The 25,895-nt window shown below is 44.5% G+C and overlaps 1 protein-coding gene across 2 annotated transcripts; it reads left to right on the forward strand.

The window, feature by feature from the left end:
* Positions 1-10,329: 10,329 nt before the first annotated feature.
* Positions 10,330-18,815, forward strand: LOC123143917 (uncharacterized). 2 transcript variants are annotated; one of them, XR_006471144.1, is made up of 3 exons: positions 10,331-10,936; positions 17,669-18,319; positions 18,543-18,812. XR_006471144.1 is itself a non-coding variant. In XM_044562906.1 (2 exons), exons 1-2 carry the CDS (start codon positions 10,586-10,588, stop codon positions 18,218-18,220), a joined length of 903 nt encoding a protein of 300 aa, XP_044418841.1. In that variant the 5' UTR covers positions 10,330-10,585; the 3' UTR covers positions 18,221-18,815. The 2 variants fall into 2 exon arrangements, 1 of the variants encoding a protein (XP_044418841.1); XM_044562906.1 differs by having other exon boundaries at positions 10,330-10,936; positions 17,669-18,815.
* Positions 18,816-25,895: the final 7,080 nt, after the last annotated feature.

Here is a 25,895-nt window from a genome sequence, read left to right on the forward strand (position 1 = left end):
TGGGATGGTTTGACCCTGTGCCTTGTTAATGGTCATCGCAAAACTCAGGCGGATGGGGAACTGTTTTCTCTTAAGCTTGAAGGGAAGTGAGGTGTCCTCCGAGGGCGACATAGGGATCCTAGGTATGAACACCCTCTTTCCAGCATGCTGGCCACCAACAATCTCTGCATCGATTGCATTATCCTGGAAGGCCCTGATCATAAGCCGTGTTCCATTACATAGCCCATTATGAGGGTCGAGGTTCCGTAGCAAAATGACCGGGCAGTTGATTTTTACTCTCAAGACATGCGGGGGCAACCCATTTGGTGTGATCGAGTTCAGGAAGTCAATTGTGTAATTATTCTGGAAGTCATCCTCGATATAGTCAAAGCTATGGTACACCTTTTCTTCGCCCGGAAACCTGGAGATCATCTTGTCATTCAGGTCATCTACATGCTCATTTTTGGTCGAGAGAATTGCACGTGTGCTCATGTACTCTCTCGACCTAGCATTGGTGTGCAGGGATGGGAAGACATCTTCGATAAGCTTGTTAATAGGTTCATCATCGTCGGTATAAGCAATCACAATGTCTTCAGGGAGATGCACATAGTCGTCGCCAATTGTTTCTTCCGTCCCATTGCCGATCCGTAGGAGGTATTCCGAGAACCAAGGGTCTGTCTGTGCCCGCATATTGCGTGTGAGGCGTATCTTGCGGATCTTCTGCCACAGATAGGATCTCAACAGTGTAGCATCAGTGATCTGTGCTCTTGTCCCTCGGGTCACAACGGGGAGGACCTGCCTGAAATCGCCATCAAAGACGACAACCTTTCCACCAAATGGTAAAGAACATTCCATTATATCCTGCAGCGATCTATCAAGTGTCTCAACTGCTTGACGCTTTGTCATAGCAACTTCATCCCAAATTATCAAGGACGCCTGTTTAAGCAACTCTGTCGTACCACTTTGCTTTGTGAAGCTACACATGCTGTTGTCAGTGAGCTTGATTGGAATTTTGAACCTGGAGTGTGCAGTCCGGCCTCCAGGCATTATCGACGCTGCGATACCTGATGTAGCAGTTGCGATCGCTATTAGACCCATCGAACGGACCTTTGCAAGCAACGCCTTGTACAGGTACGTCTTCCCAGTGCCTCCTGGACCGTCAACAAAGAATATCTGGCTTTTTTGGTTTGTCACATGATCCATTATGTCATTGAAACCAGCTAGTTGCTCATTGTTCAAACAGCTGAATAGATCTAGATGTTCTTGGTCCACTTTGACCTGTCTCTCCTCTGTTACCTCTGTATTGTCAAAGTTAGAAGAACCATCTGCGTCAACCAGATCCGGAAGTCCATAGAGTTTAATATCCTTTCCCATGGATTGCAGCAGATCCCTGATATCCCTAAGGACCATTTGCTCAAGTGCTGCCTCATTCGATTGAGTACGGCGATAATCTTCAGACATGGATGCTAGATGTTTGTCCCATAATTGACGGATTTGTGTTGCCTCACAGAATACCAATATAGTCGCAAACAACCGTCTAAGAGCAGTAGGCATTTGAAATGTCCCAGCCTCCGTCATGCAATCATCAAGTGTCCTGTCGTGCTCAATGAGGCCTAATTGCTCACACGCCTCTCTGAAGGACCCGCATGCCTTGCCATTTACTGTTTTTAAATCATCAAATGAAGTGGCACCTCGGACATGGTTTAGGAGCACCCGCAAGTAGTACCTCTCTCCTTCAGCAGGGTGTGCATGCACCAATCTTCCAATCTGTGATCTCTTATTTTTTCTCGGTTGCCACTTCTTATTACCGGCTATCCACCTATAATGTTCTGGGAACTCTCTGTACAACAATTTTCGTGCCTCTGGATACTTTTGGTTCATCCCAAAGTACTCGGTAAGCATGGATTTGGAAGAAGATGGTCGAGCAACAACATCTTCCAGATTTTCATAAGCCTGAAATGCGACTGTATGCATGTTTGGCAAATGAAGCTGGAGCTGCAACACAGCTGGGCTGACACCAAACATTTTAAAGCCGAAAATCCTGTAGATAGCTTCGGGAGGAGATATATAGCGTGCATCCCTATATTGTCGAATTTCATCAATGATTCCCCCGTCATTGATAATATCCTGCTCGAACGCAAATGATGCCTTATCATGCCCTTTGTAGATGTATTTGAATAAGTACTTCACTGCCTTGATGCTCGAGCATGCTTCGACATTAATGTGACAGTTGTATGTCATCAGCAGAAATGGGTTGTAAGGGACCACCCATCTATTGTCCAAATCTGCTCCTCTGATCCTAACTCTCACCCCATCATCCCTCCTTCTATAGATGGGATATGAGTCTTTCCCTTGTAATGTAGCATCACAGAAATCTCGCGGGTAATGAAACCGACATTGTCCATCTATCATGCAAGGGCAACTTTTCTTGAGCGCGCCACATGGACCATGCAACATGTGTTTGACCACCAGATCATGGAGAACAGGATATTTATTTTTGTCAGGTATTTCTGCCGATATCACCCGATCATAGTCATCCGGGGTCCTTAACTTACTTTTAGCTTTCATGATCAGAAGTATATGCTCATGAGGGAGGCCTCGTTTCTGAAACTCAGTGACATGTACATAAGCCGCAACTTCTCCAAAATGCTTACCCTTAATCAGTAAGTCCATCATGGATCGTTGTTTAGCTCTGTATACTCTTGCCACAAGGTCTGGACGGTCTTGTGGCAGCTGTCCAAGCAACAATTCAATAGTTATCTCCTCCCAGTAGGGATTGCATGTCATCGTGACAAAATAATCCGGTTTACCCCATCGTTGAACTATTGCCATTGCATCCAGGAACCTGCGTTGCATGTCACGGTCACCACCAGGGAAGGTACGTGGAAGCACGATTCTCTTGCCAATACGATCACCGCGTGACTCGCCAGCGATGACGGTGTCAACAAGGCCCTATAATAAATCAATATTTGACGCCAATTAGTATACCATGTTGAAGCAAAGAGTGGCATCTGTAATACAATTTAATAGTATAAACACAAGCACGTTACCTGGTAGAGGTCAGCGCGTATGACCTTTTGATTTGCTGGCTTTGAGTACCAGTCAAGCCTCATTGTCTCAATCTTGATGTACATGCCAACCGCCCACTGTTGGAAAAGGCGCCCCCCAAACAAGATGATGTTAAAAAGCTTTTTCCGGACCTGCAGCTTGAAGGCATAGTACTCCCTCGCGCTAACATATTTCCTTGATTTTGTGGCATTCATCTCATTGTCACCAAAATCCTCATCCGGGTTATCCTCGTAGTCATCTAAAAATTGTTTAACAACATTAAAGTTGGTATAATAGAATCATAATAAGAATATAAAAACAGGAATCGTGTCCAATGCCTGCAGCTAAATCAGTGGCTTGGTCTTCATGCCCTGCGCCATGACCAAGTTCTTCTCTAATCATGTTATCGTCTGAAAGATGGATACCAAATAAGGTTAACTTTGACTGGCCTGGTCGTCATGTCGGCGGCCATGATCAATTTGGTCTATAATCATGTTATTGTCTGAAAGATGAAATACTAAATAAGGCTAACTTTGATTAATATGTATAAATCAACAATGAACATAAATCTGGTATAATAGAACCATAAGAATACAAAAACAGCAATCACGTCCAATACCTGCAGCTAAATCAGTGGCCTGGTCTTCATCTCTTGCGTCATGACCAAGTTGTTCACTAATCATGTTATCGTCTGCAAGATGGATTACTGAATAAGTTTAACTTTGATTAAAATTTATAGATCAATTATGAACATTATACCTGAAGGAAGAACATAGGCTGGGTACTGTTGTCGTGCAGTATCATCCACTAAATCTTGGTTTGTGTCATCGGCGGCCCCAATATATGGCATCAAACGATTCCAACCGATCTCCCCACGTGGGAAGAATAGTGGATATGACAAAGGGTAGTAGCACCCATAGTATGCTCTAATATACAGGGGACGCTCTCCTTTCCCGTACACGATAACACTTCTATCAAAGGTTTTTTGTGGGTCGCTCCCTTCAACCCATATTGCTGCTACCTGAGAAGTTGTTGGCGCATTGTACCTTCGTTGATCAAGCTTGATATCGGTATTTAATGAGATCCTGTATTCATCTAGATTTGGAACAACACCAAGGCTTTTAAATACTTGAGCATAAGGGTTATGCTCTAGTATTGCCAGAATCTTCCGTATGAGATCTAACCTAAGATTTGGAGACCTCTTAACCCTGTGAAACAAGTTTTCATCTGTATCATAAATATATAGCTGCAAATGTCGAGGGCCATTATCACCAGACTCGAGATCATCAAGAGCGTGGTACAACCCTCCACACGCACGAAATGTATATACGCCGGTTCCTGCTGCGGTGCTGACTCGGCGATCAAGGGTGACTCCCAGACTTGTGAATGAGAAGTGGGAGTTGAAATACCGTATATTTTCTCTGAAATATCTAGCATCCCCATCATCTTGACTTGTAAACAACCGTTTCAACTCCTCACAAACATCTGGAGTAAATACATCCACTTTTCCCTTTCTGCAGCAGAATGCAGGCCCCTCGTATTGAAAGCGCAAAGCTCCACAATGGTGGCAATCAGTAACTTTTCTAAGCACATGATGCTTTTTGGGCAGGTTCATGTAAACTCGGTTGTGAGCATCATTATTGGGAGCTCCATCAACATACTTTTGCTCCACTCGGTAGGATTGAAAATAAACATCTGGAGCAGAATGCATTAATTAAAGTTCACCCAGAAACCATATTACTAATACTATATTGTACTGGCAACTCATGTCAACAACAATAAACCTGGTTGGGCGAAGATCCTAGCTTCTTCATCATGGTCCATGTCTCCAGTTTTTTCTCCTAGGTTCCCGTCTCCCAAGCATTCTATTTGTGAGTATTGAATAGTAGTGCGTTAGGAGTAGTAAATGATGCTCATTTGATGTTATGCATACTGGGGAGATGAAACTAAAAATGACATTATGCAGACCATCAATGTTTATGGTGTGGACATCGGGCTCCAGTAGTCCGTAAGCATCTTCGGCATGGTCGTTGGCTGAAAACATTTATTTGGCACAAAAGAGTAAGCAAAAGAGATGGACCCTTTTTATGCACAGGATGGTACCACAAGACCGTACCAATTTGATTATGAGGGGTTTGACCTGCATCTGGGGACGGTTCCATCCCTGGAGTAATATCATTACGTTGGATCGGTAGAGGTTTCTTGCCATAAGAAGGATCTGTACCTGAAACAAAAATAGAATGGCAAATTAGAGAAGAAATAAACACCGGATAATTTAGCACCATTAATAAATCAGACAACTAACCCTTTTTTTTAGAAGACTTTTCTGGCATATGTAGGTTGTCGATTGTACTGAGTTGGGGGTTCTCATCTAGTGACATAAGTGTGGGTATCAGTCGTCTTGAATTCCGTTGCATCTGGTACGCATCATTTCTGTGCAACCAATCAGACTCATCGTCCACATTGTCTTCTCTGGTCAAATGAACGGAATTTGGTACCGCACCCCCTGCACTTGTTATGTTCTGCAGTTGTGTGACTGCAGATTGTCCGGTAGCCGGCACTTGCGTTACAATGTTACTGCCATCAAGGACGGCAGCAATATGCTTATTTTGCTCGCGGGTTTGTCGCTGTCGCTTTAATATTTCCTCTCTATTTCGTGCATACCGCTCCCTTTTCATACGATTCTTAATCTCATTACTGCCTGTGTAGATGAAGAATAGATCATTATATATAGCAATATATATAATGGAGAATGAATTTCATCTTTGTTAATCTCATTACTACCTGAGTAGATGAAGAATAGATCATTATATATAGCAATATATATAATGAAGAATGAAGTTCATCTTTATTACCTTGTGATACACCCAGCTGTGTTTGTGCCCCACTGATCTCAGCAGACGCAATTTTCTTCTGTTTGTAGGCCTCACGTCGTCTCTTATTAATCTCATCCTTATTTTGTGCATACCGCTCTCTATCCCTCTGCCTTTTTACTTCTTTAGGGTCTGCAATCAATGTCACAATTCAGCAGTTGGGGTACAAAAACTGAAATTGGGTGGTTGTGTAATGCTCATCACCCAAGGATTGGTTGTTGCTTATATCCTGGAACGGGGTGCGCGCCCTGTTGGGACTGGTTGGGGCCATACGAAGTCCTTCAACCCTGTGAATGTCAAGAATGGTATCACACAATTGTAACTGAAGGAATACTATTACCACAACTCAGACAGAGTAGTGTTTTATGTTCAACTCCATCCTACTGTATAACATGAAAGCTTTGTTAATACTCAGTCGCCAATTGAATTCCTTTTGCATTAATATATATACCTGCAACAATGATTCAGGATGTAGTAGTTTGTAATGCTATTCATGTAGGTGTATCTCAGAGTGACTTTATGTGTGTTCATATTTGGAACTGAGAATTGAACCTGTTCATATGCAGCTTGATGAGGCATTTTCATGCCATAATTCAGCAGTTCATACACTTTCGTTGTTTTTCATAATTTCATTCAATCAAAACAATTGATGGATCACATGAACAGGTTGACAAAGGAGCAGGGCGGAGGCGTCTTCTAGCCTAACGAAGCCTTGGCGGCAGCGGCATGTAAAAGCCTTTCGAACTTCAGGTCAGAGAAGAGCATGCACCTATGTCGGCGAGGAGCTCCTCGTCGCGGCCGTGGCAGGGCGTCTGTGCGGCTGCACCTGTGTTGGGGAACAACACGTCGTCGTGGCCGTCGTCGAGTGACTCGGCGACCTCGTCGTCGGGTGCCTCGGCGGCTGCGCAGGGCAGCGACGTCGCGGCCGTCGTCGGGTGCCTCAGCGGCTGCGCAGGGCAGCGACGGGGCATGTAATCTGGACGTCGAGCCTGGATTGATTCCCGCTAATTTAGCTCAGTTGTTTCCGTGTATGACTCTCCGTGTATTTGGACGTGGGTTGTTACTTTTTCTTTCTTGAGAAAAGGACGTGGGTTTACCTGTAGATGTAGACTCGTGCGGGCGTGGGTTGTTTGTACGGGCAGAGTTTTCGTCCGCCGTCGTCAAGTTCTCTCGTTTAATAGTAGTGTAGAAAACTTCTTGTGTGAGGCTGTCCCGAACGTTTATTTGAGAAGAAGCTGGATTTGAGAAGCTCAGCCCCGCTCATGTGTAAAATCATGAAGCCCGGAAAGCCCAGCTCCAGAAAAACAAGAAACTGGAGTTGCCCATATTTACAACGAGACTGCCACCGCTAAAGAAAACGCTTCGGAGAGCCAGCTTCCCAAGTCGACAGGCCACGCTCGCGTTTGAATCGTTGCGCTCGTCTCCCTCCCTCGACCTAACCTTCCACCGCCGCCACCCCCGCCGCCACAGCCGGATCCACCCCTTAGTCGGCCGGCGCTCCGCTCCACTGCCGGATCCGGCATATACAGGGCCATCCCGGCCGGTTCCCATCCAGAAGACCACCCCGAGCTCCCTTTCTTCTTCCCAAGGTCCACCCATGGCAGCTGCTCCCGATCTAGGCTGTTTTCAGCGGGCCTATACCAGCGTCAAACAAGGTCCTCCATTGGGCTGCTCCCGAGCTGGGCTGTTTCCAGCGGGCCTATACCAGCGCGGAACAGGCCTACAACCTCCCCAACTGGGCCAAATCTCTGGAAGAAGCTACGAGCGTGATGAACGGTTTGCTAATCGCCAGGTGGAGTTTGAAGCTAGCTCCAGAAGCTGATTTTGGTGGAGTTTGGGAAGCTCGGAGAGGTTCAGAACAGGCCCGTAGTGGGGTACCGTACCGGGTCGTGGTTAGCGAGGGGTTTCGTTAACGATAGTGATTGATAATTAATTAAGTAATGGCATGGTGGGTAATTAAAGCGTAAAACGCGTTTTGTCTGCTGAAGGGATGTAGACCATCAGATTGCAGGTTTCAATGATAGGATGATCTGGTTCTTCGCCCTCTCTTCCTTTTATATACTGGTAGTAGATGCAACTACTATTCACTGCGCCAACCAAACACGCCCATAGGGTCGCCTGCCGCCGCCAAATCCGTGAGGACCTGAGGCGGCGGAGATGCAAAGCGTCTCACGATCGATTATTGGTCTCTGCGCCGGCACAATTGGTTCCGCTCCACCTCGATCATGGCCTCCAGCGCTTGGGCGCTGGCGCTCTTGCGTCGGCAGAGTGGTCTCCGCTCCGCCTCGCTGGTGGCCAATAGCGCGTGAGGGACGAGATGCTTCACTCCTTCTGTCATCATCAGCCCATTCGAATCGGCATCTGGATCTTCTTTCCAGGTCTGTTATGGCCTCCTTTCATCTCTTACTTCAGAACATGTACCGTGATAATCCTGTGCCTTGTAATGAACTTTTGGATCTGGATTCTGACCAAATTAAATTAAAGAAATTGGTATTTGTTGGATTAAAATTGCTATTACGTCGAATCAGAATTGGAAATATAGAGTTTGATTATTTCACTAATTAGGGTTCCTGGCGGTTCTGTGATAGTATGCATTTTTTTCTAGATAAAAGTGCGATAGTATACATCTTATTTGAGCCGGATGTTAAGATTTGCTTTTATGTTTGCACAACTAGCTGCAACAAGGAGAAGCAGAATAAGCCACACTCGTACAAACCCGAAGGTTGTGCCACTATCAAATGCTTAGACACTGCAAATACGAGGGAGAAAGTAACCAGTGTGAAGAAGTTAACCAATGAGGTCACAGATAGCAATCCCACGAAGGTTGCTGATATATTCATCCCGCGTATCTTCTCAAATAGCAGCCACCGTGATGGAGCCATATACAAGAACAAGCTTTTCACGGAAAACTGGTTTGATATCGACATTACTGACCACAACGAGAGTATGTATCCAGATTACTAAATCAGCTTCCCCATTTTATCCATATTCTCGAATGAGTATTTGCTGCACAAGTCCATATTGGTGAACATCTGAACGACTTTAGGGTGTAAACATGGAATTAATCTAGAGTTCTAGACAGCTCTAGTCTATTGGTTACTGTATTTCATGATTGGACTTACTTTGCCAAGTTAGATGGCCCAAAGTCAGCTCATGTTGGCGGCAAACTCCAACCTCAGGCTTGGGCCATCCAAATTAGATCAAGTTGAAGAATTTGTTTTGTGCATATGTTTCACAGCATGGGTTTGCACTCAATACTTTTACATTATTCCTAGGGCATTTGACAATTCATGTGATTAATTGATATATTTCCTGCTAGGGCTTTGCGGATATAATTGTGCCATCTTCTTTATTTATATAACACTATTCTGCCCGTCCACAAATGTAAGCATTTCTAGGATTTTAGGACAGATAAAGGAGTAAGGGAAAATACTATGATGCCCCTCACTGAAGTAGCCAGAGTAGCTCCTGAATGGCCAGCGTGAGAGAGGTTGGGAGATAATTTGATGAGGGTTGCTTTGATGGAGGTTGAAGACTCTTGGGATACTTTATGGACAAAACGTCAGGAATGCTTACACTTGTGGACGAAGGGAGTATTATACCTGGCCTAACCTTTTTTTGTCCAATTTTGCAAAAACTTGTCGGAAAGATAGGATTGCATCAGGGGTCAGCTTTGAGCCCTTATCTTTTTGCCTTGGTGATGGATGAGGTCACAAGGGATATACAGGGAGATATCCCATGGTGTATGCTCTTTGCGGATGATGTGGTGCTAGTTGATGATAGTCGGACGGGGGTAAATAGGAAGTTAGAGTTATGGAGACAAACCTTGGAATCGAAAGGGTTTAGGCTTAGTAGAACTAAAACCGAATACATGATGTGCGGTTTCAGTACTACTAGGTGTGAGGAGGAGGAGGTTAGCCTTGATGGGCAGGTGGTACCTCAGAAGGACACCTTTCGATATTTGGGGTGAATGCTGCAGGAGGATGGGGGTATTGATGAAGATGTGAACCATCGAATCAAAGCCGGATGGATGAAGTGGCGCCAAGCTTCTGGCATTCTCTCTGACAAGAGAGTGCCACAAAAGCTAGAAGGCAAGTTCTACAGGACGTCGGTTCGACCCACAATGTTGTATGGCGCTGAGTGTTGACCGACTAAAAGGCGACATGTTCAACAGTTAGGTGTGGCGGAGATGCGTATGTTGAGATGGATGTGTGGCCACATGAGGAAGGGTCGAGTCCGGAATGATGATATACGAGATAGAGTTGGGGTAGCATCAATTGAAGAGAAGCTTGTCCAACATCGTCTGAGATGGTTTGGGCATATTCAGCGCAGGCCTCCAGAAGCTCCAGTGCATAGCGGACGGCTAAAGCGTGCGGAGAATGTCAAGAGAGGCCGGGGTAGACCGAATTTGATATGGGAAGAGTCCGTTAAGAGAGACCTGAAGGATTGGAGTATCACCAAAGAACTAGCTATGGACAGGGGTGCATGGAAGCTTGCTATCCAGGTGCCAGAGCCATGAGTTGGCCGCGAGATCTTATGGGTTTCACCTCTAGCCTGCCCCAACTTGTTTGGGACTAAAGGCTTTGTTGTTGTTGTTGGAAAACTCTTGGATCATAAACTTGCTTAGATGAGTCTTTTGAAGCACATTGGTAATTTTTGTCACTCGTACATTGAGCTAACCAACAATGTTCTTATATTCTTTAGGCAGCCGTTCTCTGCAACTTAGCACAATACTTGGGGCAACTAATTGTGTACTCTTTTTGTATGTAATTTCTCTAGTCTATGAACTAATAATTGTTATATGTTGTGTAATCTTTGGTGACGCTCGGTTGGAGCCGATGATTTTCTCGAAGGCAATCAAAAAACTTTATTTTCCATGCAACATGTTGCAATTTTTCTCAGTGACGTTGGCCGAGTGTTCCATCAACCATGACCCCATAGAATTGTATGGGTATATAGCTGTGCGGGATGATAGGGATGGCATGCGTAACTATGTTCTTAATTATAGCAGGGATGATCCCATCATCACACAAAAGGTACAATTCTAAACTTATCTTTAATCATTGATAATTGTTATTTTATATTATAAGCTTAATCCTATTACATGCATAGAAGAAATGAGGTTCAACCTACATACAACTCTTGATGCTTGTTACAAATATATATATTTGAAATCGTAAAAGCTTGGGATAGAGGATTTAGTATGCAAGATAGAGAATGGAAATGTTGTATTAATTGTCGCCTTAGTTTTTCTAATAGAATTATTATTTGCCCCATGTGATCCCAAATTATGATGAATTTACGGTTCGACGCAGTAATTATGACCATACTTAAATAACCATAATGTACCATAATGATATGGCTCGTTTGGTCAATGGAAGTGGCAAGGGGTGATAGCCTGTTTACTTACTAGGGAGACTAAACAACTGATAGGTCGGTTTAATTCCTACTTGCTTCCCAAAATGTTCTGTTGTTATCATCTTACTAGCTAAATATATCTTGAGACATCAATCTAGAGGCATTTTTTATGAGCTTAAGTGAGCTAATTTATTTACTACCTCATGACAAGAGTCAACGTCCTCGTCTCTATCTACCATCGTGCACCTCTTTGGTTCATTTCCTTCGGTTTGCATCTCTTCTTTCCTACCCATATGGCCATATCGTGAAAGATACTCTTTCGTGTAAATTGGTCCTTTCCGTTTTCCACTTGTCCAACCAGTATTGTGTGGTCATGTCCTTTCATTCTGCATACTACTATTTAATGAGTGTTGCAACGTTCGTCCACTCGTCATCACTCTAGCGTTCCTACCAGCTAGAGCATCGACCCATAGTGTTACTTCCATATTTTTTCTTCTCCTCCTTCCCTCGTGAAACAACTTGAGTTTGCATTCCCCTCAATATCGCTACTTATTGTCGCTACTTGTTAGTTTACTTCATCACCACAAAATTTCCTTGTCAAGACTTATGAGGAAGAGTGTGGTACAACCCGAGGGCGTGTTTGCTTGTTACTCTGACCCGAGGTCTCATTCCTTGCTGCAACTTATGAGAAAGAGTGTGGTACAACCCCATACTGATTTCCTTGAGGGGAAGGTACAATCGCCGTTGAGTCGGAGGATGATGACAAATGGGTAGCCGTACTGTCGTATGCACGCGTCATGTGGAAGTATGGAGGCCCAAACGGAGCATCACCGGTCAAGGAGGTGTATGCTTTAGGTTTAGGATGGGGAAGCCTTTGCGGGTTACTTGGCAAAGGGGCTAGAAGTTCGCTCGTACTCGGTCTAGACTCCTACCCATATATGACGAGGACATCTACATGTAGGAGAAGCTCATCGCCATCTAACGACTATATTGTGTTGTCCAAGACCCCCCGCAAGAAGGACCAAGCAGATCTGGCACATCTCACCTAGATCGACGATCATAGCGCTGAGTTGCTTACGAACTCGTCGGATTCACTTCGTAACCATTTTTGTACTCTTCTCCACATATTAGTCAAGGCGGGAGTAGTGCTATTACTCCCGACTAGGGGGACGGAACCTGGCTAAATTGTGTCCTGGCACCCCTATTGACATGAGGTGATGTTCCAATGATTACATAAATCATGTACTACTACCTTACCATTATGAAGCGACCAAAATTACACTACAGTTGGCATCGACCGCGGGTGCATTGCATTGTCGGATCCAACTTATGCAGAAGTGAATCCCAAGGAAGCAACAAACTTGTGATAATTCATGCAAACTCCACGATAATTGTTCCCACGCAAGAGCTAACTATCAAGAGTTCTCGCGACTCATCGATATGGAGCTTGAAGAATTGAAAGACGAATCTCCCAGATCGCCAAATGTTAACCACTTGTGGGGTGGTTTGTCTGCCGCATGTTAACCACTTGTGGGGTGGTTTGTCCAGTTGAGAGTTGTGAGACAGGGAGGGATGCCAAGGGGTTGTTTGGTTAGAATGTAGAGAATCCAATTATAAAATGGAATGACGGTTTAACAAACTAAAATCACATTTGGCTACTCTAACCAATTCTTAGATATGCAAAACTGGATTATCTGAAACCCATAATTTCTAAGAACATGGTATATCTCTCTCGCCGATCCTGTTGGGCACATTCATCAGCCAAAGAATAGAATCTGCAGGTCCCGGTGACCGACAACAGTGGTGACGGGCCCACTGGTGTGCCGCACCTCGAGGCCGCCCTCCTCTAGTCGAAGTTTCCTCTGCACCGTATGTCCTAGTCGTTCCCACCGTCAAGGTTAGCTCCTTGAGCATTTGCGCACGTGCGTTCAACAGTCGGCAGATCAAATCGATCTAGTTGGTTGCCCTAGATAGCTAGCTTCTACATGTGCATGTATGCGACATTCTGTAGCTGACAGATTGAATTGATCCAACTGCTTGCCCTCGATAGCTAGGCTCTACATGTGCGTACATGTATGCGCCTGTCATTTTGTGCGTTTGGTAGATGGCGGATCGAATCAATCCAACAGCTTGCTCGACTATATGCGCGTGTATGTGACCGTCCGATGAGATCGATCAACCAACTATCTTGTACTTGTACCCCAACAAAATTTGACGGGAGAATGAGAAGATCACGGAAGAACAAGAATAGTCTGAATCATTATCTAAATGACAAACACACTTCCCAACCCAAATATAGCCTTCTATACATTGATTATTAACAGAAAAATTATTAAAATTGGTTTTGCTAAATATCAAGTAAAAACTCGTTTCTATAACCAAACGCATTTGCTATCCAAACAACCACTAAGGTCGTGACCAGGAACATCATGTTGCTCACCCGCAGTCCTTGACCCCTAGATCATATTGGTCGAAGCGCATATTCTGTTCGACGAGTTCAATTATTCTAATATCAAATCCTACCTGTGACGCTACCATTTGGTTGTATTGTCTATGATCAGCTTAGCATTCATCACGTCTTGATCGGTGGCGAGAGCTCCCTTAAGGCTAATATGATCAAAAAAGGACCTCAAGCAGATGATAGTCCGACGATCCGTGACAAACTGGCCTAGAATAGTTCCACAGACTTGTGTCAGGGGCGATTCACAAGCCACAGATGAGTGGTGCAGTTCTTTATGACGCTATAAGGTGACATGTGAAGGAATCCACTTAAAAGAGTTAATAGATACATAACCATTGCTTTATAAGCTTATATTTCAGATAGACCGGAACAGGGTCAATTATCATAGGGAGTAGTGCTCTCTTGAAGTTGTTGACTTTAAGATGCCTTACAATGCCCTCCTAGGCTGGCCACATCTCGCTTACGTTTTTGTCGTTCCAAGCTAGCGACCAAAAGGCGTCATCGTAGTCCATAGTTCCTTGTGCATGCGGTGGATTGTGATAGACAAAGCTTGAAGTTGGTTCCCCGGTCATCCAGCGGGACCATCGACTGTGCAAACCTGACGGTTCGGGCATATCGACAACCACACATGCCCAGTCGACGAGTTAGCCCCATCCCGCTACAAGCCTAAACTCTCGGTCCTCCCTCAAGACGAAGTCAAGGAGATACACTTGCGTTGACAACCCTGAGGAGGTTGCCACAATTGGATCCACCCCCCCCCCCCCTAAATGTGATTCGGCTCATCAGCTTCTGTCTGGACAACAACAAAGCATTTAGTCCCAAACAAGTTGGGGCAGGATAGAGTTGAAACCCATAAGATCTCGCAACCAATTCATGGTTCTATCACATGGATAGCTAGCTTCCACGCACCCTTGTCCATGACTAGTTCTTGGTGATATTCCAGTCCTTCACATCTCTCTTTATGGACTCCTCCCATGTCAAGTTCGGTCTACCCTGACCTCTCTTGACATTCTCAACATGCTTTAGCTGCCCACTGTGCATTGGAGCTTCTGGAGGCTTGCGTTGAATATGTCCAAACCATCTCATACGATGTTGGACAGGCTTCTCTTCAATCGGTGCTACCCCAACTCTATCCCGTATATCATCATTTCGGACCCGATCCTTCCTTGTGTGGCCACACATCCATCTAAACATGCAACCTCCACTACACCTAACCGTTGAACATGTCGCCTTTTAGTCGGCCAACACTAAACGCCGTACAACATCGTGGATTGAATTGCCATCCTATAGAACCTGCCTTTTAGCTTTTGTGGCACCCTTGTCACAGCGAACGCCAGAAGCTTGGCGCCACTTCATCCATCCGGCTTTGGCTCGATGGCTCACATCTTCATCGATATCACCATCCTTCTGCATCATTGACCCCAGTTATCAAAAGGTGTCCTTCTAAGGTGCCACTTGCCCATCAAGGCTAACCTCGTGCCTGGTAGTACTGAAACCGCACCTCATGTACTCAGTTTTAGTTCTACTTAGTCTAAAACCTTTCGATTCCAAGGTTTGTCTCCATAGCTAACTTCCTATTAATCTCCGCCTGACTATCATTGACTAGCACCACATCATTCGCAAAGAGCATACACCATGGGATATCTCCTTGTATATCCCTGGTACCTCATCCATCTCCAAAGCGAAAAGATAAGGGCTCAAAGCTTTTTCTGGACAATGCGAATATTTTCGCCTAGCAACCTGTTGATATGCCCGGAATTCTTGGGAAAGTGCCCGAATATGGGCTAGACCTTGACGAACCCATTAGGCCCGTCAAGCAGAAGTCGAGGCATTTTAACTCCAACAAAAGAAGGTGGTACATCGAGAAATTGAGAAGCCGAGGCAAACTTCGTCGAGCCTATCCTTCACCAAACTTCATTGAGCCTATCCTTCACCTAACCTCATTGAGCCTATCCTATACCCGCCTGGCTATCCAATTCGGTGTTAGTGCCGAAGGAGAGTGGCTTACTACATATGTGCTTGATTATACTAGCCTCACCAAACGACGCAATAAGGATTCCTTCTTAGCACCTGCATAGACCGGTTCGTTGGCTCTGCTGTAAGTACTTATGCCTCTTGGACGCTTACTCTGGATATCACTAGGTTCGTTTGAGAGGAAAGATGTACCCAACATTAGCATTATCACACTCTTTGGCACATTTTGTTACAAAACAAGGCCCTTCGGGTTGGAGAACATTGTTTGCTTGTATGAGTTCGCCGTGTAGGAAGCCTTACACACTCAGATCGAAGACAATACAAATGAAAAAAGAGCGAAGACCTAATTATAGACATCGTCCAAACTTTCGACACCTTACATAATTTAAAATTATGCTGAACCCCGACAAGTGCATCTTCAGTGTGGAGGCAAGTAAGATCTTTGGCTTCCTAGTCTCATAACAAGGGATCGACCCAACCCGAAGAACATCAAAGTGATCCTCAATATGACGTCTCACCTACAAACATCAAGGAGGTCCACAGGCTCGCGGGATCAATGGTTGTCCACAAGGCATCCTTTCCTCATATAACTCACAAGCAAAACTCACATAACTATCACAAGTAACCCACAAGGCATCTTTTCCCCTAAAAATAACTACTAGACATCCTTAGCACACCACCTTGCCACCTTGGTCGGTAATGATCCTTGTGGGCCTTCAAGGCCTGCGCATACCTAGTCGATACGGCTTATATTGTACACACGCCGCTAGGATACGCTAGTACGACTGCCCATTGATATGGTGGACGATGTCATCTAGGTTGAAATGCATCCAAAGAGAGGTAAAAATACCAAGGCCATTAGAGAAGCTTGACCAAATTAGAGACGGTTATCCCTTGTGATCATTGGTTGAAGCATTCATTGTTCCTGCTCTAGGTCCTTGAGTTCTTTGGAATACAGGTATTCCACATGGCGCCCAAGTTGATCCTTCGCCTCGCTATCTTCGCCCAGATGGCAATGGCTTCCTTGGGACGCTGCCGAGCACAACGCTCTGGCCATTATTTCAGCCCGACAAAGTTTAATAGGACAAGACCCCAAGTTTTGCACATCTCTAACTTGTTGCCCTGGATAGTTGGACCTAGGCGCCCAACTAGTTTCTAGAGATTCCAATCACGTTGTCATGGGGACTCCTTGTCGTGAGATGGGCGATTGTGTCCAAAGAGGTGGCTGACCCTAAGTTCCATAGGGTGTGTTTGGTCTGAGCCCCAACTAGCCAAACCAACATTTAGCATGACCAAATCAAGGGCATGGCCATTTTTTTTAGCCGGAACACCTTCCATTCTAATTATGAGGAACCGACCAAATTGGCGGCCATGGCACGGATTACATCAGGCGGAGATCTGAATAACAAACATGCTGGCTATCAGGATACCTCTGGCAATCATAGGCAGCCAAGGTGTACGTTGGGAGATTACAAGCCCTAGGACAGTATACAACTTTGTAGTCTATGAATCCGCTGCAACGAGAATTTGGCTTCAGAGAATAACAAGTGGGCCATGGTCAAAAGAGGTAGAAGTGATCGCTTGCTGTAGGACCAAATCAAGGGCATGCCCGTTATTTTGGTAAGGTGTTGTTGTTTGAATTATAGCCATGTACACATGCCAAGTTTTTGGCAAGACTTGTAGGTTTTTCAAGAGTTCAGGATTTATGCTATCATTTATCTGAGTTATTGGCTAACGTTCATTTGTAGAACTCATTTTTTTATGTGAGTTTATGATTTATGTGACCATCTATTTTAACGGTTGGTACTTGACTAATGTTCGTTTGTAGAACTCAAATTAGTTTGCTTTCTAGGAGTTTAGGATTCGTGCATTTATTGCAATTGTTCGTACATGGCTAGTAAGGATAGTTTCCAGTTTGGATATTTCTTAGTTTACTATGTACAGCTATAAATTAACAACAACAATAATTTTATAGGGTTCTTCCATTCAAATGACTGGACCTAAGAGAAACATCGAATTGGTTTCCCCTGTTTTAATAGAGTTTGATATGAGGATCAAGAATGGAGGGCAAGAGGAGGAGGATCTGCAGTTGATAGATGGAGCAATATCATGCCATGACCGCAGATCATGGAAACCAGTCAAACATCGCATTAAGGGCAATTGTGGTGCTGTTGACATGTCTTTCGCATGTGTTGATCAAGCAGTGGAAGCAACAATAGAAGTAGTCATATCAGAGGTGCATAGTAGTTTCAGTTTATCTCTGCGGTCCTTTGTTTATGTTTTGGAAGACTACGAAGAAATTCAGCTTTTCCATGGCTCTATTGATCAATCGTGTGGCTTGAGAAGGTTTGTGCTTGCTGTCTCGCACGGTGACATGATGATATTGAAGTTCAGGTTTGGTAACAGTAATGTTGAACGCCGACGTTCTTTTAAAGCTGAGCTCTACGGATGTTCTAGTCGACAGATAAAGCATGAGCTTGCTAACATCTCAGTCAAGGTGAATTGGTCCACAAATTCAGCTTTCTAGGCTCATGGCAATGTTGATTAGTCACGTTCCATGCGAAGATCTATGGTTGCTGTTAACGTGGGGAACTTTGATGCTATTGAAGTTCTTTCTTTTTTGTTGGTAGCTTGCCAAGCTGGCCGCTTGGTGCTGTTGAAGCGTTAACACCCCTTGCTAAAGCTATATGGTCGTGCTAGTCTGACAGACAACATGGAGCTAGCTTCTGTCATGGGGAAAGTGAAATGAAAAGAATCCAGGTAAACTACAGTCCGGAGCTTGCTTCTATCCCGGGGAAGATGACCAGTTGGCGACACTTATTTTGGAACGGAGGGAGTATATAGCACTGGACGGATGTGCCCTTTATTACATACTGATTTTGTGCTGGAATGAAGAGTATTGTTTACCTTAACCCCCATTCTATTTAGCTGTTGGAATGTCTGCATGTTCTTTAAGTTATTTTTATATGTGTTACTAGTGGTTGGGGCCACCAATGTGGGCCTCCTGCGTGTTCCTTTGTGTTGCCATGTTGGCTCTCTACATTAGGCTGGCTTGTGTTGGTGCTATGTTGGCTCTATACATTGAGATGGCTTATTTGTTACTCCCTCCGTAGATTGAAAAACTTTCCTATATTATGGGACGAAGAGGGCACTTGTTTTGAGTTGGCTGATAAATATGCAAAATGTGTTGACAAACTTATCAACAAGCAAATAGATGAACTCGACCATTTGAGGCATGTCTCCTAAGGCTGGACAGGGAGCATGGCCTCACCCCAAGCACACGAGACAAAATGAATTAAAGGTGGGCAGCACTAGGCATTAGAATGTTGATTGTTTGCATTCCATCAGACTAGTCGTGGGCTATTGGATTAGAAGCAAGATAAGCGTCCGATCTGCTAGCTAGACCCACGCATAGAGGAGCGTGTCTAGGTGGTTAGTTTGGATATGAATTAACTGCGATTTATTTTCATAATGCTTCCGTAAATCACATCTATCCTATATTCTTATTTTGATCGTACTCCCTCCGTCCGAAAATACTTGTCATCAAAATGGATAAAAGAAGATGTATCTAGACGTATTGTAGTTCTAGATACATCATTTTTTGTCCATTTTGATGACAAGTATTTCCGGACGGAGGGAGTACATGCATAGAATTAACCCTCAAATTAAGCCCATCGCACTTGGTCCATGCATACAGGGTTGCTTCTGAGGCAAATATTATTGGGTGCCACTAGGACACATCTGGATGTGACATAATTATGTCACATCTAAGATGATGTCATCCATGTTTGTTGCCCTTTCATTGACAACTTCCTCTAGCTGTTTCGTTGTTTCTTCTTTCATTTTTTTATTTGATTGTCCAGCTTGCCGCATACAGCGGAGGGCTTCGCCACTGAGCCGGCCCATTGTACGCACCCAAGAGCGTTGTGTTTGAGGATGCGAACCCTGCGTGCCACTTTCTTTTGTTAGCATCGAACACGACAAACTAAGAAACGTACGTGAGATGCCTGGGTTTAGAAACGAATGTAGTCAAGGTGAGAGTTTGTACTTTAGTCCAGTACGTGTAAAGCTCAAGAGATGATTAGCATTTGTGAACAATTTTTAAAAAGGGAACTTTCTTTAAAACATTTGAATTTTTTTTAAAACACGATCATTTTTTCTAAACTTGCGAGCATTTTTTGAAAGACGTGTACTTATTTTGATATTTTTGACCAAAATAGCTTTTGAAAAAACAAAAGAAATTTTCAAATTCCAAATACCTTTTGAAACAGAAAAAACGAATAAGAAAAAGAAAATTACAAATTTGTTTTCTAAATGAAAAAAGTAAAAAGGAAATGAAATCATGTGAAGAAAAAAGGGAAAAGGAATAAATCAGGAAAACCATGAAGAGAACAAACAAACAAACATACGCCCCTAGATGTGAATCGATGGTTAACATGCAACTAGGGCCACTACAAAAAGTACGATGCGTCCTAGTTGCGAGTCGATGGTTGACTTGCAACTGGGGGCCCTACAAACCTACACTCCCCTAGTTGCGAATTGATGGTTGACTTGCAACTGGGCCCCCTACAAACATACGCCCTCCATAGTTGCGAGTCGATGGTTGACATGCAACCGGGGACACTACAAAAAAGTATAATTCGTCCTAGTTGTGAATTGATGGTTGACTTGCAACTGGCCCCTACAAACATACGACCCCTAGTTGCGAGCCGATGATTGACTTGCAACTAGCCCCCCTACAAACATACGTCCCCCAAGTTGCGAGTTGATGGTTGACTTGCAACTCGGACCCCTACAAACATATTGCCCACTGGTTGCGAGTCAATGGTTGACTTGCAACTAGGGCCCAACAAACATACGCCCCCTAGTTGTGAGTCGATGGTTGACATGCAATTGGCCCCCATAAACATACACCCCCCTAGTTGCGAGTCGATGGTTGACATGCAACTGGGGCCACTACAAAAAAATACGACACGTCCTAGTTGAGAGTCAATGGTTGACTTGCAACTGCTCCCCTACAAACATACGCCCCCTAGTGCGAGTCGATGGTTGACTTGCAACTGGGCCCCTACAAACAAACGCCCCCCCCCAAGTTGCGATTAGATGGTTGGCTTGTGACTTGGCCCCCTACAAACATATTGTCCCCTAGTTGCATGCCAATGGTTGACTTGCAACTGGAGCCCTACAAACATACGCCCCGCCTAGTTGCGAGTCGATGGTTAACATGCAATTGCCCCTCTACAAACATACACCCCCTGATTGCGAGTTGATGGCTGACATGCAACTGGGGCCACTACAAAAAAGTACGACACGTCCTAGTTGAGAGTCGATGGTTGACTTGCAACTTGCCCCCAACAAACATACGCCCCCCTAGTTGCGAGTTGATGGTTGACTTGTACTGCCCCCCTATAAACATACACACACCCTAGTTGCGAGTCGTTGGTTTACTTGTAACTGGGCCCCTACAAACATAAGCCCCCTAGTTGCGAGTCAATGGTTGAGTTGCAACTGGGCCCCTAAAAACCCAAAAACATATGTCCCCCCTAGTTGCGATTCGATGTTGACATGCAAATGGGGCCACTACAAAAAAGTACGACATGTCCCAGTTGCCAGTCGATGGCTGACCTGCAACTGGGGCCGCTACAAACATACGCCTCCCTAGTTGTGAGTCGATGGTTGACTTGCAACTGGGGCAACTACAAAAAAGTACGGCTCGTCTCAGTTGCGAGTCGATGATTGACTTGCAATTGGGCCCCTACAAACATATACCCCCTTTAGTTGCGAATCGATGGTTGACTTTCAACTGGGTTCATACAAACATATGCCCCCCCAGTTGTGAGTCGATGGTTGACATGCAACTGGGGCCACTACAAAAAAGTACGACGCATCCTAGTTGAGAGTCGATGCTTGACTTGCAATTAGCCCCCTACAAACATACGGCCCTGGTTGCGAGTCAATGGTTGACTTGCAACTGCCCCTACAAACATATGCACCTCCTAATTGCGAGTCGACGATTGACTTGCAACTGACCCCTACAAACATACGCCCCCTAGTTGCGAGTCGATGGTTGACTTGCAATTGGGCCCCTACAAACATATGTCCCCCTAGTTGCAATTCGATGGTTGACATGCAACTGGGGCCACTACAAAAAAGTACAACGTGTCGAGTCGATGGCTTACCTGCAACTACGGGCTGCTACAAACATACGCCCCCTAGTTGCGAGTCGATGGTTGACTTGCAACTGGGACAACTACAAAAAATACGGCGCGTCCGAGTTGCGAGTCGATGGTTGACTTGCAGTTGGGCCCCTACAAATATACGCCCCCTTAGTTGCGAGTCGATGGTTGACTTGCAATTGGGCCCTTAGTTGCGAGTCGATGGTTGACTTGCAACTGAGCCCCTACAAACATATGCCCCCCTAGTTGTGAGTCGATGGTTGACTTACAATTGGCATAAAAAAGTCGAGCCAAACTAGAGATAAAAAAAGTCGAGCCAAACTGCAAGGTAATAGTGGACTTGCAACTGAGTCAAAAAATAGTTGGTCCTAGTTGCAACTTAAGAGTGAAGTTGCAACTAGGGAAAAAAAACATCGCACACAAAAAGGTGTCAGCTATAATAAAAGAAAAAGGAAAAATGAAGAGGATGAATGGGGAGAGGCAAAAATAACGGTGGAATGGAGGTGATCAAAGAAGCAACGAATAGAGCAGCATGTCTCTTCTGCTTCTACATACATGCCAATAACAAAAACAACAAAAATAGCCCATGAAAATTATAAAAAAAAGAGGCTAAGCAAAAGAAGTCCTAACGAAAACCGGCCAACAACTGGACATTGCGGCAATGCGGGATGCACACGGCAAATGAAACAAATTCAAGTTTGAGCTATGATTACAATAAAATATATCGGACAAACCACACCTTAGATAAGACATTGTTAAAATCTTCATGAGATTTAACAAGTCCTATTTGGAAAATATTCAAAAAATAAATAAATGTTCATGGATTTAAAAAAAAGTTACAATAAGTGTTCACAAAAATAAAACATCCGAATTTTAATAGTTTTGCATAGTTCAAAAAGTGTTTTCCGTACTAAAAATAAATCATGAACGGGAGAGAAAAACATAAACATAACCGATTAGTATCATACACATTATATGGGCCAAAAACAGATAGCCTCTTCTAATTCTTACAACACAGCGTAGAAAAGACAAAAAGAAAAAGACAGCCGGCCCATGCACGAGAGGCTGGACCAAGCAACTCCCGAGCGAGCGAAAGCGACGTGCACGATTAGCGCCGAGGGACACGCACAGTGCAAATTTAACTCTGCACAAGATTTACAGTGTAATAGATCCAATGGTTACAAACTTAGATGTGACATTCTTAAAAAAACATCTAAATGTTACTTGGCAATTCCGAATATTATTTCCATTATTATCCAAATTTGCCTCTTCTTTTCAATGTGTTATTTAAATATTTTGCTCCCAAAGTTAAAAATTGCTTCCATCGACTACTGAATTGGCTTCCATGGAGAATCAAACTTGTTGTGATTTGGTAAAAATTTATACTTGTGTGATGTTTTACTTCAGAAACATAAAAAAAATTACTTTTGTCTACCAGATAGTTGTTTCTGTACAATAAGACCTTTTGGTAGAGGAGAAACATTATCATGAGTATGTATGCTTTAAACATATCAGCGTTGTGTTTCCTGGGAACACAATTATACAAATGTGCTCAGTTTGCATAGATGGACAGAAAATTATGCTTCCATAGTTCCATGTGGACATACAATTTACATTGAATACATGCTCAAACAAACTGGTAATTGCTCCTACTTGTTGTACGGGATGTGACAACGCGGCCCTCAAGTCGCTGCATTTGGCATAGCTCCTCGAGGCACGGATTATTTTGGCGCACGAGCAACACATAGGCTTGAAGAAGTCACTCATCCATGCGGTGGTGCTTCAAACATAAGTAAATTTGGCTTCCAACGAGGTGGTGCTTCCAGCGCTGTCCAAATCACCCCTGAATTGCTTGAAGCAATTCATTGTTCAAACCGAAGCAATAGAAGGTTTGATTGGAAGCATGTAAGAGGTATGTTTGGCGAACTAGTGTGAAAGAACAACAATATTGCTGGAGCATATAATTTGGCATTTTGAAACAACAATAAAGTAGGATGGAATATACTACAATCAGGACATGACTATAATTATCTTCCGTGAGAAGAATAGAAGAAACCTACGAAGCATGAATGCTAAGCAGTGATCTTTACATGTGAATTGGAAGCATGGATGCACTGAAGCGAATCTTCGAATGAAAATGCTAATTACACAGCTGCATATATATGCATCACAAACTAGAAAGAAATAGCTTGAAGTATATGTACATATGAAGCTCCTAGGAAGCATGGCAAATAATTAGCATTCCATCCGTACATAGCGAAGCACCTACAACGAATTCAACTATGTAGTACTATGTGGGAGCATGAACTGTTTTGATGGTTATAACTAGGAGAAGCAAAAATAAAACAAGAAGTAAAAAGTAGCAAAAATCAAGGAAGCTTGGATCAGAAACCATGTATACACATGAAGTGTGATGTTGGAAGTTGAAGCAAACTAGTATTTTGGCCAACAGAGGGATGGATGTTTTGTGTCACCAAAATAAAAATTGATCGAATTTTTATAAACTATAGAAGCAAATTGTATAGAGGTCAGAAGCATCTATATTTCAATTTAGATGATATCTTACATTCTTAAGAAGTTGATCCCCACTACTATCAATTCTCTCAACATGCACACTATCCACTGTTGAAAATATTAGCACTTCTCCGATTGACTTATCCACGAGTAAACAGTAAGCATGGCATAAAAGGTATGCATCTCATAGCGATACCTAAGGATACTAGCACGTACAGAACATAGAATCGAACCTTCTATGAGCAGCACATATACGGCTAGCGTAAGTACGAGTAAACGAGGGATGAACAGATCATACCCTCCGGTTGGCCAGGCCAATGCGGCGGCGGCAGCAGCAGCCTCGGCGTCGTCCGTGGCCTTCTTCTTGGCGGTGGCGTCGTCGGCCATGGTGTCGATGAAGAGGAAGCATAGGCGAACGGAGTTGGGGACGGATCGGGAGCAGTCGCGTCGAGACGCTCCCCAAAAACCTTATTGCCGTTCTCCCGGGAAGGATCTCGAACGACAGGGTTCCGGAGGCACCTGCTCTCCCGACCAGCCGTGCACGCGGTCGTCGGGATGGGATCGCCGGAGGCAGCACAGAGTGAGGAACAGTAGATGACGGCTAGGTCACGCGAGAGGGAGTGAGTGAACCGAACTAGGTTACTTCACTGGCCAGAGCCTTCTTATATAGTCCGTAAGGGAGAAAGTCGTGGGCCTTGCCGAGGCCCACGACCGAGTCGACCCACTCCCGGCAAGGGAGTCGACGAATCCTGGCAACCCGGGTCCCGGCAAGGGTCGCACCCCCGGCAAGGGAGTCGACGAATCCCGACAACGCAAGTCAGCCCACAGTCCAACGTCTTGGACAGTGGCCCACCTGTTAGCGACTCGTTAATTAATCCCCGATTAATTAATTCATTCCTGAGCGGCAAAAATAAGCTTCGGCTCGGCTCATTCCCGCAACCCGCGGCGCGCGCGCGTCGTGACGAGGCGTGGCGAGGCGGGCGGCGGAGGAGGAGGAGCGCGCGTGTACCACTCCTCTTCCCAAGCCCCAATGGCAAGTGGTAGAGCAGCCCTTATAAAGGGGTCTCAACTCTCCTCAACTAGCAAGGTGGGACTAAACTTCCCACCACCTGCCATCTCATACATGGGCCTCAAGATTAACCAGGGATTAGTGTCTTATATGGGCCTAAGCCCATCCATAATCCAACAATCCCCCACCAGATCTCGAGGCACATAAGTTTGTCAACTGTTCCAAACAATGTTTGATATCTCAGAAATTTCAGTGGAGACTGTTAAGTTGAACTTCCACCTAGAGCAATAGGATTAGACTTCTTCACAACTGAACAATGGACTATGCCTTGAATTGTCAGTTTGGCGTGCAGAAGTTTCGCCTATTGTCAGCTGATACATGGCTGCCGAAGGCTAAACCCCACGGGTGGAGCTTATTAGTCATACTCCGTACCTTCTCATGAGCTTACTAGAGATTACCCAATCTCATAGACTGTGACCAGCAGTCGGGCTCACATAGGTGTG

The sequence above is a fragment of the Triticum aestivum genome, chromosome 6D, assembly GCF_018294505.1.
Source record: "Triticum aestivum cultivar Chinese Spring chromosome 6D, IWGSC CS RefSeq v2.1, whole genome shotgun sequence".
Classification (NCBI taxonomy): Eukaryota; Viridiplantae; Streptophyta; class Magnoliopsida; order Poales; family Poaceae; genus Triticum; species Triticum aestivum.

What these genes read in the sequence shown, in the direction of transcription:
- LOC123143917 (XM_044562906.1), top strand. Translation starts at nt 10,586, where the DNA reads ATGTTCTTATATTCTTTAGGCAGCCGTTCTCTGCAACTTAGCACAATA. An exon ending in ATCCCATCATCACACAAAAG is followed by an intron (nt 10,937 to 17,668) that starts GTACAATTCTAA and finishes ATAATTTTATAG; the next exon opens with GGTTCTTCCATTCAAATGAC.